The sequence below is a fragment of the Corvus moneduloides genome, chromosome 2 (assembly GCF_009650955.1).
Source record: "Corvus moneduloides isolate bCorMon1 chromosome 2, bCorMon1.pri, whole genome shotgun sequence".
NCBI lineage: Eukaryota > Metazoa > Chordata > Aves > Passeriformes > Corvidae > Corvus > Corvus moneduloides.
This window is the reverse complement of record NC_045477.1, coordinates 83,332,555-83,346,262: the sequence shown is the minus strand read 5'-3', so window position 1 is coordinate 83,346,262 and position 13,708 is coordinate 83,332,555. Positions and strand designations below refer to the sequence as shown.

Here is a 13,708-nt window from a genome sequence, read left to right as displayed (position 1 = left end):
ACCCACAGGCTGGAACAAATAGCTTTTAGCCATCCTTAGAAAAAGGTAGCAGATTATATGAATATTTTAAAAACCAACATAATTTTTCATGTTTATATTTATATAGAATCTTACATCATGCATTTTATTGATATTATATATTCCCTCACCTTCATGGTTTATATAAAAAAAATCTCAGTGAGACACACATTAAGAGGAAAAAAGTTAACTTCTGCAGTAAAACAGAGTAATTTCTATTTCTGCAGTAACTCACCATCCTCTTACACATATACTAATTTAAAGATAGTCCCATCTGGAGAAAAAATAGAGAAACAGTGCAAATTTCTCATTTTTTATGACATCGCATTAACTGAGGGGGAAAAAAAACCAAAAAAAACCAAAAAAAAGGTGCAATAGGGGAGAATTCTGATAAGTGATAATACAGATGGATGAAGGCTGGGCTAGAAACTGCATTTAAATTTCCTTTGCACTGAAATAAAAGTTACCAAAGGGAAAACTGGAAATCTGCCTGACGTAGAATATTCCTGTTTTTTCCAGCTGGCAGATTTCTTTCCTGTCTATGCAAGGGACATACAAATATAGGAAATGGCACAGAGAGTCTGGATTGGGTGCATTCTAGCCTCCAACCAGTCTCTTTTTTGTCTATTCTCTTTCAGACATATCATATACAAAAATAGGCAATTTGCACTATGGGGGAGCTAAAAAGCCCTCTTTCCATTAATGCAATTTCCTAGCCTGAAAGATGGCAAGGTAAGAACCTCAGAGAATAATTTCAGATAATTATCAAGATTTTCTAACTTTTATTCTTCCCTGTGGCAATTTTTTAGAGCTGAACTGAAGCTGATGCAACCATCTGAATGAAAACTGGTAAATGAGAAAGTTTGCAGGATTCATTTGTGGGGGTTGCAGACATCTACTTTTCCTTTGCAGATGTGTTGGGGAGCAGAGTGATTAAGGATACCACATGTTGCTTTTAAACACTTTCCTCCACTTACTGTTGTCCAATATATTACATTTGCCATCTTCCCCACTAGAGTGTTACTGTGGGTAGTGCCCTTTTCCCCCAAAATGGAAGGAGCATTAACAGTTAGTTTATAATGTACAGCTGTTCCACGCAGACCATCAGCTAAACACATACAGGAAATTATATGCTACTAACAAATTGCATAGGAGAGCAGCGCTGCTGAACCCGTATGGCTGGGGTGGGTGTCTGACAAAATGGATGTAAGTGCGTTACGGACCCAAATATAACATCCTTTTAATAATGAGTGCCTTTGAAGGAAAGGGTTACTAAACAACAACCCCCTACCACACACATTAGTCTTCCAGAAGGTGATTATTTTCCTCTGGCAGGCGCTGACATAGGGTAGCTCAGCTGCCAGATCTTACCCTTCCCGGAGCACAATATGCCATCCGCTGACTCGCAGAGACTTCTGCTCTCCTCCTCCGTCATGTTGCACTTCCTTGAGTGCTGGCACAACTTTCCAAACCACCCATCCTGGCAAATACATCGGCCACATGAGCAGATACCGTGGCCTGTAATGACACCAAGGTTGGTTATGAGCAAGACAAGCAGAAACCAGTGACTGTGGTCGCAGCTTCAGACCTCTTCAGTATGAAGTGCATGCAGACAGATGGGTGGATAGCACAGCTTCCCAGCAGGATGGCCTTCTCCAGTTCTCTCATCTTGTGTTTAACAGGGCTCCCTAGTGGGGTGCAGAAAACAACACTGGGAAAGGTGAACGAAACCCTAGAACATGGGTGAAAAATAGACTCTAAAATCCACAATTCACACTTTTAAGGGGGGGGTGGGTGGGAGATAAAATATAAATTTTTGAGAATTATTTGTACAAAGATTAATAAAAGAATTATGTTGAATATTTCATCAAAAATATGTGGAATAGTAAACTGAGTAGAAAATTTGGCCATGAAGAAGGGAAAAGTGACAAAAAATACAGCCAAGAATATAGGAATGGAGAATAGAAAAGAAAAAAGAAGTAAGAAATGTCTCAGACAGAATTACATTTTTCAGCTTTGAATAGTATTTCTGCATCAGAGACAATAATTCCTGAGCTAATCTGGGAAGCAAATTATACATACCAGTGACTTTTGTCCTATCCTACCTGCTATGTAGGTCAAGGGAGTAGAAATGAAGGGACTGAGATAATTTGGGAGCACAGGCTGGGAAGAAGGGAATAAGTAGTAGGAGTATCTGGGAAAGCACTGAGCCATAGGATGCAGGGAAGCAAACCATCAATTTTGTTTTTCTCATTAGTGGACTTCCTATAAGCTTCCAGTGCAACTTGATATTGTAAACTGAGAGGCAGCACTGGTAGAGGCCCAGAGGAGAGACAAACCTGGTAGTTTGCTGTAAGTGGAATTCATTCAGGCTTACTGATAGTCAGATACTTTACAAATTCTAATTACAAAAATACTGGGAGCACCAAAGTCTTGGAGCTGTCATTTCCAGCACCTAAAAGTTTAAAATAACTTTTGTATCCCAGACTCTGTATTGATCTTTGGGGTTTTTTATCATATTATCTATACAACCTTTAAAGGCTCAGTAAAAATGACACAGTCCTATTATGACATTATTTCTACCCACTTCTAAAAATTGATAACTAGCAACAATAGAAGCTTGATGCTACTTGAATTTCTGTGTTAGACTGGGAAGCAGGAACAACTATATGACAACCCAAAATACAAGAGGTAAAAACCAAGCATAAGTACTTTCCCATATGCTCCTTCCAGATATGTCATGCAATTGTCTACATTAACTAAAATTTAGCTTCTGTCAGAAGCTTAATTTTTATCTACCTTATTTATTTTTAATTAATAACATAAAGATAAGAATTCAGATTAGCTCAACCAATTAAGAGCAAAATATACAACTGGATGTCACTGCTGGAAAATGATTTGTGAAGATACAAACCCTTGCACTCATTTTTGCAGTGAATAGTAAGAAATCCATGGCAATTTCTCTGAGAAAATAATTTTAAGGCATTTTTCTTGTAGTCATTATGTGTTATGAATAAAGAGACTGATCATGTCTGTAAAGCCTTTACACAAGTCAAAAAGGTAATGAATAATCTATAAATTTGCATCAAACAGAGCTTGTTGTTTACCACATAAAACCTGACTTGCATTTTTCTGTAATGACCATTTCTCTCCTCCTTTATGCCATATAAATCGCCAAATCATAAAGGATTCTTTTGTCTCAAATAATCAGTTTTACAAAAGTAATATTTGTTTCTACCTGACACCAGCTTGGGCAGCTGCAGCTTTTTGGATGCCTCATATATTGGGTGGCAAGTGTACAAGTGTTCAGCCCAGTGCTTGTTAACTTTAAGCTATCTCATATGTGTGTGGTAGCCTGAGAAAAACTGCTTTACATGGTCTAGTTGTGAATATCCTCCTTGCAAATCACAGAACAAAGGGGCAATCTGAATAGTTAAATGAGTGTTTTATGATGTTAAGCAATTCATTTCATCTGGACTTCTTCAATTAGAGATTTTTCTTTACCCCTAAATACTCAGATTAAGCAGATTTACTGGGAAGTGCTGGTCTATTAACATTTCAGACCTAACATAAAACAGTTAAAATCAAAACCAAATTGCATTGAAAATGCTCATTCATAAAAATCTATGTTAATGAACTTTTAAATAATCAACAATGTTTTAAAAATTAATTCTCAGAGAATAAACACTTTGATGGGGAGAGGTAAAGGATAGAAAGATGGTGTCAAATACACTATCATTTTATTTAGAATTATAACTCACATAACCACAAGATTTAAATGTGAAACATGAATTCAGCAAAAAAGCAAGCTGTGACAGATTACTAGCAGGAGCCCATTATAACCCAAATCAACCTGAATCAAACTGGACACCAGGATGAATTATTTCTTGCCATGCCTGGAATTGAAATTGTATTGTTGTGGGAAATTTCAGTTTAGGACTACTCATGCAGCTGCTGTTGGTATTCCCCAAAAATCTGCATGATCATTTTGTAATACAAAAGGCACCACTACATGGGAGCACCAGCACAATGAAAAAAGTGAAGTAATTATTACAGAGGAAGCTGGTTCTTCTTTACAGACCAATTATTACAACCAGATGATGTTCCTGAACGGCAAATTGAGGCCAGGCCCAAGCAAAATTTGGCACCTCAGGAACAGAAGTTTCTCAAATTAATATAATATAATGTATTTTAACTGGATGAAAAATAAAAGTTTTAAAAGTGTACTAAGAATATGAAAAATTGCAGCATAACACAGGTTCCCTGATAGAGAACACCACAGAAAATGAAACAAATATTTCTCTCTGTATTTAAATAGAAACAGGTCTTCCTTTTTTTTTTTCTTTTAAATTGCAGGACTTTCCATTTTATTATTAACAGAAGAGAATATTAAACCACATATATCTGGGAGAAATACTTCTGAGAAAGCAGGCTTCATTACCCTGCCCAAATATGCTAAACAAGTTGCTAAAAACATTATTAGAACACTGATTTTTATTTTTCAGTTTTTCTTGAATATCAGAAGACAGGAACAGTTGTGACAACTGCAGTTGGAGAAGCCTAATATAAATGTGAAGCTATACACTGACCATCTATTATATTTTCAAAGTAGGTCAGTTAGTCTTCTCTAATTTTAATAAAGGTGGACTGTGGCTTCAGTTTGAGTAATACAACTGTCAGGCAGGTCAGTAACACCTTCAAGTGAAACTCTGCAGGAAAAAGGGCCAGTGTCATCCTCACATCTACCTACCCAGAGAAAAGTGAGTAGGAACAAAATTGGAGCATTGGTGAGACGGCGTTAAGTTTGAAGAGATTTTTGCAAGACTTGGAAGGGTACTAAAAAGTTCCAAGGAATTCAAAGGGTATCAGAAAGGGTATTCTCAAACTACCAGAGAAAGACAAAGCAAGAGAGAAAACCTGATACAGACAAAATCATTTAAGAAATGAACCAGCTTTTCAAACAAGGGTGATGACTACTGGAACAAACTTTTAAGTGATGTTGGTGTGGGCTACATAGGTCTTAGGGGTTCTGAGAGCATGGCCTGCTGAGACATAGTGCAGAGACTTCAGTGTAGGGGAAGCATGGGAATAGTGTAATGGCTATTTAGAGCCCAATAGAAGAGGTTCAACAGAAAAGCCCCTTCTGGATTCACAATATTAATATCTATTAATCAACTTAAATGTTATAATACTAGCAATTCCTTTACTGCCCATTTGAGCAGAAAGATTAAGTTAAAATGCTTTTTGCAAACATGAATCACATTTTATGCTATCTGAAAAGCTAAACAAACTAAGTTTTCTGTGTATCTATGTAAAGTGTTGACTTTTCAGACAAATGAAAAGTCACCCACAAATGTCTGGGGGACCAGGACAGAAACTTGTAGTGCATTTAAAAGAAACGTTAGAAAAATTAAAATTCATTTAATTTAATGCAGACTATGCAATGCCATTAATACCTGTACCAGCTACAGTAGTCACTCTTGTATCTAAGACCTACGAATCCTTTCAAATTTATCTGTTGCTGCCCCTGGATGTGCCTCAGAACTAGGATGAAGCAGTTAAACACAAAGGCACAGGCATTGAATCATTAACTCTCCTCTTAGTATTGTCAAAATAAAACCCTAATTCGCATTAGTTTTATTCCAGTTAGCCTAGGAGTTCTCCATTATTTGATACTATCATTTTCACTTTTGTTAGTAGCAGTTTTACTCAGTAAACATGTGTTTGAACTGTTGGTTTGGTTTTCTGTTTGGTTTGGATTTTTTTCCCCCAAGAGAATAAATTGTATTTTTCAATAACAAATACCATCATAAAAATTCTCTATTAAGTAATATATAGAGAGATAATATATCTATCTAGTATGTTCACTTTCTATATATAGTATATAAACTGAATGCTCTAACAATTATATGTTCAGATTCCACAGTCAAAAGAATATGGTCCCTCCTTTAAAGACTCCTCGATAGCACAGATGAAAGAACTGTTGGGTAGGATATAAACTCTTATTTTAACATGGCAGGAACCTCAGAGAAATTAGAATTCCAATTCAGATGCCCAGTGCCATTGGACAAGCCCTAAGGCATCAAGGACATCTTTATGATGGCAGCAGCCAGGCAGGCACCCCTGTGTCCTTGTGGAGCCGAGCTGGGGTCAGGCAAAGGTAGTCGTGGGAATCACAGGTGATAAAAGGTGCTTTAACTTAGGTGGCTGAAGACTTTGAAATTATGTGCCATATGGTTGGTGAAGCCATGGTAGAATCAGGAATCATATTTCTGAATTCTCAGACCAGTCAGTGCCAAAACTTGTCTTTGTTGGGGAGATAGACAGGTATTATTTTTCTTTCCTAATTTGGTTTCTACATATATTAGAGACTTCCACAAATGTCTTATATACTTCTGTTTCTGTGGTTCAACATCAGTGCAAGAAATGAGAAAACTGTCTGACTGAAATGAGCAACTGTACCATACTTTGCTTTTTCTTAATGAAGCATTTAATTAATCATAGCTTTCTCATTTCTACGGTTATGGTCTTACTGGTCCTCATAAGAACATGTTATCTGAAAATATCATGCTTTTGCTTCACTGAACAGATGACAAAACTAAATGTCATTCATAATTTCTGCAGTACAGACATAGAACTTCCATTAAAAAAAGGTTTTACAGTTTTACATTTTCTGTTGTATATCTTATATTCCAAAAAAAAAAGAAAAGAAAAAAAAAAAAAAAAGCAGTACTTCCTCTGAATCCAATTATTTATCCTGGCTGGATAGCAATGAAAATTTTATATTCAAATGAACATGGCAATTAGGGGCAACTTATACCAGACTTTTGAGAGGGAGATTTACTGTTGTACATCCTGGTGATGACTGTGCAATCCTAGAATCCATCACTATAAGAATGTGATATGGAAGTTTCTGCCTCAGTTTCAAAAGTTTAAATCATTGGAAAGCTGCGAATTGTGGCTTAAGGTATATGTATGCCTTACAAACTCCAGATTTTCCCTTGTTCTCTGGCAATTCATAGAGACTAACGTTGGAAATCTTAACACTGCTGTGAATGACGGATGGATGGAAATGTGTAAGTAAGCACCAGAAGAAACACATGACCTACATTGATAACCAACAACACATTCACAGAAGTAAACTAAAGAATGTATTACTTTGTCAAAATCAGAAGGTCTGCACTCTCATAAAGCAATTATATAATGAATGACATGATGATTTGCTGGCAGAAGACTGTTTGATCAACAACAAAAGATGTCAGTGCAGATGCAGCACATAACTTGTGTCATTCTTTTCCTCATAAGCCCAACGAGAACAACTTTGTCCTAAGAATGTCAAAAATCAGGAAGCACAGACAACAGGCACCAGACTTGCCTGAAGTTTACAGAGATAAAAGTAAGCAAAACTCTGAGTCAAAAGGATTACCCTAACTTTTGTGTCCTAAGTATATAAAAGATGTATTTAAAGACCAGGTTGTTATTGTCAGTCAAGAAGAAACAAAGACATACCGAGAACTTGATGGGTGGCATCCCTTGTCCATGTTCTATATCACACACAAGGAATCCTGACCACACTATTAAGTGCAGACACTTTGATGGTTGTATTTGGATGTGAGGGTATGAGTAAATGAAATCAATGAAAGGATGTGTCTGAGTGCTGAAAATTAATTTACTTGCAGATTTCCTAAAAATATATTAGCTTCCCCTCCCATAAAGTCTCAAGCAGAGTTTTTGCTGCACTTTTTTCTTAGAGAAAAGAGAGGTGTGAAGGCAAATCTGAGTAAGGAGGGAAATATTAATTACCTCAGCATTTACTCCAAGAATAAGTCAACTCCTCTAGCTTCTACAAGCTTTTATAGTATAACCAGAATTTCAAACTAATGATAACTAATGCCTTTTACCAAAAGGCATTGGTATAAACAAACAAAAAAGATAATCTGCATTTACTCTTTGATGTGACATGACACAGCTGGATTCCCTACAGTGTTAGGATTGTGTTTTGGTGAGGATTGTATTCTAATGTGCTGTAGCCAAAATAATTAGTTAAAAAGTCATCAAAGTGGAATTGTTCACTTGCAAATAAAGGAATCAGACTTAAAGTATTCCACTGTCACCAGTTAAAAACTGGTTTACTGGAATGATCAGTCTTAGTTGTTTCTTAGTGCTGAGGACAGTGCAGCCATCTATGAATAAACATTAAAAGGTCTTACCAAAGCTAATGTTCTAATTGGTGGCCGACTATTTGAAGCACAGAATGATATACTGATGTAATACAAAATGCCTGCATCCACAGAAATATGTAAGAGTCTTGTTATGAGTTACCTGTTACAAGTTTAAACTTGCTAGTGATCCTCGTTTCAACCAACTTTTTACTATTTTTGTTGGGTTGGGTCTTATTGCAGAGTTTTTAATCAGCATAATTCTACAGAAACTTGTAGTATGCAGAGGACCCCAAAGGTTTTGTTTCATTCTTTCAATGGCTGCTACCTGGCTGTGAAAAGATCTCATAGCTAAGCCAATAATTGTCCAGAGAACAAATCGAAGTGAATGGAGTTCCATTCCAAATTGATCTTTACTGTTTTTCTGCGTTCTTGTTGTCTGCCTGCCCTCAATCCTGAAATAGAAAAAAATTGTAATGGACAACAGTCGACCCCATGAGGTAGAGCAGCCAATGATGAAATCACTGGAAAATGTGACTGGACACAGAAAGAAAACAAATACCACTTGAAAGCTCAGGACACATCTGCGGCGAGCAGCACAGCCATAACCTCAGAGGGCAGAGAGAAATATATCTCACCAGTATATGGGACAAGTAAATATCAGCCTGGTGTAAAAAAGTGACACAGCCTTGCCAAGAACTTATGCTGAAAAACCTGGGATTCTCTGGTCATGTGTGTGCACCAAAACCACTTAACTTGCACGTGAAAGACTCAAAGAACCAAATAAAGCCAAAGGAAATGTGATGTTAAATACTTCTGTGGATCAACACTGCAGTACACCTGGGAAAATCTTACATAATCAAAAAACCTCAAGAGTAGGGAATGGGCCATTAGGTAGAACATATCTATCTCAAAAAGGCTGCATGAGACATCTCCTCCAGTCTTAGCATGTTAAGTCTCTGTACAGAGGCACAGACAAAGGAAGTGGAACGTGAAGGAAAGACTGGGAAAGCAGGTCAAGGAAGGTGAGACTCCCCCTCCACCCCACTCTGGTGAGACCCCAGCTGGAGTACTGTCTCCAGCTCTGGGGTCCCTAGTACAAGAAAGACATGAAACTGTTGGAGAAGGTCCAGAGGTGGTCCCCAAAACTGGTCAGAGGGATGGAGCACCCCTGTTATGAGAAATGGCTGAGAGAATTGAGATAGTTTATCCTGGAGAACAGAAGGCTCTGGGGAGACTTTACTGTGGCCTTTTGATGTTTTAAAGGGGGAGTATAAAAAAGAGGGGGAGAGATTTTTTTACCAAGGTCTGTAGTGACAGAACAAGGAATAATGGTTTTAAACTGAAAGACAGTGGGTTTAGCTTGGACATAAGGAAGAGATTTTTTTATCATTAGGGTGTTGAGACTTGTAATAAGTGGCAAGAGATGTGGATTCCCCATCCCCGAAAATGTTCAAGGCCAGGTTGGATGGGGCTCTGAGCAGCCTGGTCTTAGTGAAATGGTCCCTGTCCATGTCAGACTAGATGGTCTTTAAAGGTCCCCTTCAACCCAAACTATTCTGTGATTCCATAATTATATGAATCAATTTCTAACAGCAGAGTGCTGTGAAATCTATGCCGACTCCTCCTGCAACCTCTGTCGTTGTGGAGACATTAAGTCTCTATTCTTGGTCCTGCACTGATGGACAGCTGAATTTTTAAGTGAATGACTCACCACAATCACGCAGAAACATGGCCATAGGGTCTCATTCAGTTGTACCCTAATTTATCATAGCTTTCGCCTCATGTCTTTCTTTCGTTGCATGGACAGCTGGTCTAGAAAGCAAGCTATTAATCAGTCTCTGCTGGTTGGAGGAGGACAGCAACAATTCCTATTCAAGTCATTTAGGTTGTCATTCACATTTCTCATTTCAGCATGCATTTATTCTGAAAACACTGGTCTTCCTTCTTTGTGCTTACAGGCACTCAGTGCTCACTGTCAGACCCCACACAGTCCAGTTTATAATGCTCCAAAGACAGATTTACTAGCAAGGGCTTATGTCCTTACTGTGATTGCCTAGGCAGCAACAGTGGTAGAAAAATAGCAATGAAAAGAGGACAAGGAAAGAGGAAAGAATAAGCAGTTCAGAAAGACATTTCAGGAAGTTCAGGCTGAGATGGAAGTATGGACAAACCCAAAAGAAAGAGGGGAAGATGTAATAATGTAAAATATGAGTGATATAAACAGATATTTTTAGCATGGATGATGATGAATTTTGTTTCCCAACTATTTAATTTCTAACAAATACGAAACAGATTTTCAGTGCTTCTCAGTACTTTTATGTCCTTTACACAAAATTAAATTTCAAATTATTTTTTTTCTACACACTTATATCATTGAATTACTCTGAATGCTGTAAACTATTTTTATGGCTGGTTAGACATTCAAAGAAAAATTTTTTATATATGTCTATATTCTGCATGGCAGACACCTTGAAGAAATATTCCCTGTAGTCAGAATTTTTTATGTACATGAGGATCATGAAGCAATACATTCTTTTTCTTACATAGAAATAAGGACTACAATACAATGTGCCATTCTTCATATCAACAACTTTGTTAATATTTAGAACCAAACAGTCATTTTAAAAATAAAGCAAATAAAATCTAGAAAGACAGCATTTAGGGTAAATATTATTCACCTGCTTATAAAATGCCTTGTGGTATGTATGCACTTATATATCCCAAACTATCTTGAAATACTGCTAAATGCCGATAAACTTTACTGAAATATCACAAGGTAAGGTTTTCACTGGCAACACTAAAATAAACCATCTGCATCTACAATTACTATGACACTGTCTCTCAAGAATTTTAGATTCTTTCATAACATATTTTGCTACTTTTTTTAGAAAACAGGCATATCACTGTCAGTGAATATGAAATATTTAAAGGTTTTTCTGGTCATTAGTACCTTCAGGTTTATTACAACACCCTCAATAAAACATCAATTGTACTAAATACAATGTAAAGTTACCTAGTGCTTTAGGTTTTTGTTAAAGTGCTTGTATTCTTGTCTAATGAACACTGATGAAATTTAGGATAAACTACAGCACTTTCATTTATGTGTTAACATTCCTGAAGTCTTAAGATAAATGTTCCCTAACATATTCAATGTTTCTAGCGCTTGTTTCTTACAGAATCTGCCATCTTATTATTAATCAAAGATGTAAATTGTCTATAGTGACATTACACTATAAAATCAAGGGGAGCAGAAAGCTATATAGTGTCAAGATTTAGTTCTGTTATGTTGTTAAATTATGCTATGCTGTGTTATGTGATATCAAGTGAACACATACCCCCACAGACATCGCCATCTGCATTTTCACACTGTCGATCATCACATTCACAGTTTTTGCCATGAACTCTGTTGTCTCCTGGAGGGAAACAAGTGCATTGGCCACATTCACATCTCCCTGCAAGAATAAATAATTGTTAAGAGTCATGATTCCAGTAAAGTAAAATAAAATAAATTGAATAAAACCCTAAATCTATGCTATTCTATCCCCAAAAACAAGTCATGGTCTATTAATTAAAGTATAGCAAATAAACACAATTAAAAACCAACCAACCAACCAACCAAAAACATAGCAAGACAAAACTATTCCTCTTCCATGGCAACCAGATGGAAAGTATCACTGCTATAATCTTAGTGGAAACAGCAACAATAAGCAATCACTGGTATTGCATGTTTTTCATATCTGAACTTAGCATAACTGAGCTGGTCCATGCTTATCTGCATAATTAACCTCTATAATTGGTCTAAAATATTTAGCACATACCTCAGAAACACCAAGAAGAATGTGATCAGAATTATAGTCTATGTACAGAGCTACCTAAGATACTCTTTATTCATGTAGAAAAATAATTCCTCAAATATTCTGTCAAGCTTTTTGAAAGCAAAAATCCCCATAATTTTTGTCTAGATCTGAGGAAATAAGCACGACCTCTTTCACAGTCTCCCCTTCCATCAAACTATTTACAGGAGAGCTCCCCAGAGCTTAAAGGGACAATAGATTTATCCAAGCTCCCACAGATCTTCAACCCAAAACCGTAAATGGCCAGATGTGGAAAAAAATCAATATCCAGGACAGTCATACATTCCACACATCTGAGACAAATTTAATTCAGGTAATGGGCCCGAACTTCTAGAAGTTTGCTTTTGTATGTTTTTAAATTATTTTATGCAATGCTGGTGTGAGAACGTTCCAAATATGGCACCAACCATGGACCAAACTCCTACATTTGATGGGCTTGGGAAAGGATATTGTGTGTGAAAAATTGCCACCAGAGACACAGCCTAGGATGCAGAAAACCTGCTCTTATTGATTTAATTTAATCACAGCATCAGTGAAACTCAACTTGGGCCTCGTCACTGCTCTACTGACTGCAACCCCCAAATTTACAGTATTGCTAGAAAGTAAAAAATATCCTCCAAGTGCAGCCTTTCATTATGCAACCAGACAGTTCACAACACACCGCACTAATTTTTTTCAGCATTTGATGAAATATTTTATTGAGCAGGACTGTTAGTGAAAACCTTAGTGGAGATTTTCTAACTGTAGGTGCCATGACAATAAAACCTTTTAGGGTAAGGTACTGACAGATAATTATTAACGTTCTTTTCCCAACTTCTAACCTTAATTTGTTATATTTTTTTGTGGGGTTTTGGGGGTTGTTTTTTGTGGTTTTTTTAAGAAAACAGTTAATTGAATCAGATTAGGGAGAGATCTTATTATTTATGGAAAAATATTTCCTCATTTTATAACTTCTATACTCTTCATCTTCCCAAGCCTCAACATTGCACTTTTGAGCTGACATTTTATGCACCAGGATTCAATCTAGAAGGACATAAAGTCCAAGAATTTTGGAAAAGACATGCTGATAAAGTGAATTAGAGAAAATGCTTTTTAATACCTTTATTATATGCATAGTTTAAAAATTATGTTGCATTGGCAATTATATGAGGATGCTTGTTCCAGAAAGAAACTTCTTACAGTAAGTGCATCTCCCCCGTCAAGGAATAGAGTTGTGCTTAGTAATCATGTCAAAATCTAAGATATGATTATGTACAGAAGAAATTATGTTATTTGCCTACATTCTCTGAGCTATAATTTTTTGCCAAGGACAGCCACATTAGAAATTGGGAAAAAAAATCCTTAGTGCTTAAACATACAGAGAATTTTATTGAGTCTAATTTGTCCCTTTTTATGCATTCATCTTAGGCAACCTGATCACTTCTACAAAAATGCAGCATCACCCTGTCCCAAGGAAGAGTCAGTAACCTGTAGGCTGAGAGGTACCTGATGAACAGGACCCACCTGTTGTGGAGATTATAACATAAACAAAAGAAGAATCCTCAGCAGTGGTCTCCTGGCCAGCCATTGCTATAATAAGGATGCCTGAAGATAGTAAAATCATTTTAAGCAAGCTGATTTGACTAGAGGAGTAATCAGAAAGGGAAAATCCTTCAGAGGAATGAGCAAAGGAAG

At 36.7% G+C, this 13,708-nt stretch overlaps 1 protein-coding gene across 1 annotated transcript in view; it reads right to left on the bottom strand.

Moving 5' to 3' along the window:
* Positions 1-13,708, bottom strand: part of ITGBL1 (integrin subunit beta like 1) — a 139,488-nt gene that overhangs the window by 7,941 nt on the left and 117,839 nt on the right. Inside the window, exons 8-9 of the mRNA XM_032100139.1 lie at positions 11,516-11,632; positions 1,390-1,536 (exon numbers count right to left, since the gene is read on the bottom strand). Of these exons, the coding sequence (XP_031956030.1) occupies positions 1,390-1,536; positions 11,516-11,632 (264 nt within the window). The remainder of the gene's footprint in view (positions 1-1,389; positions 1,537-11,515; positions 11,633-13,708) is intronic.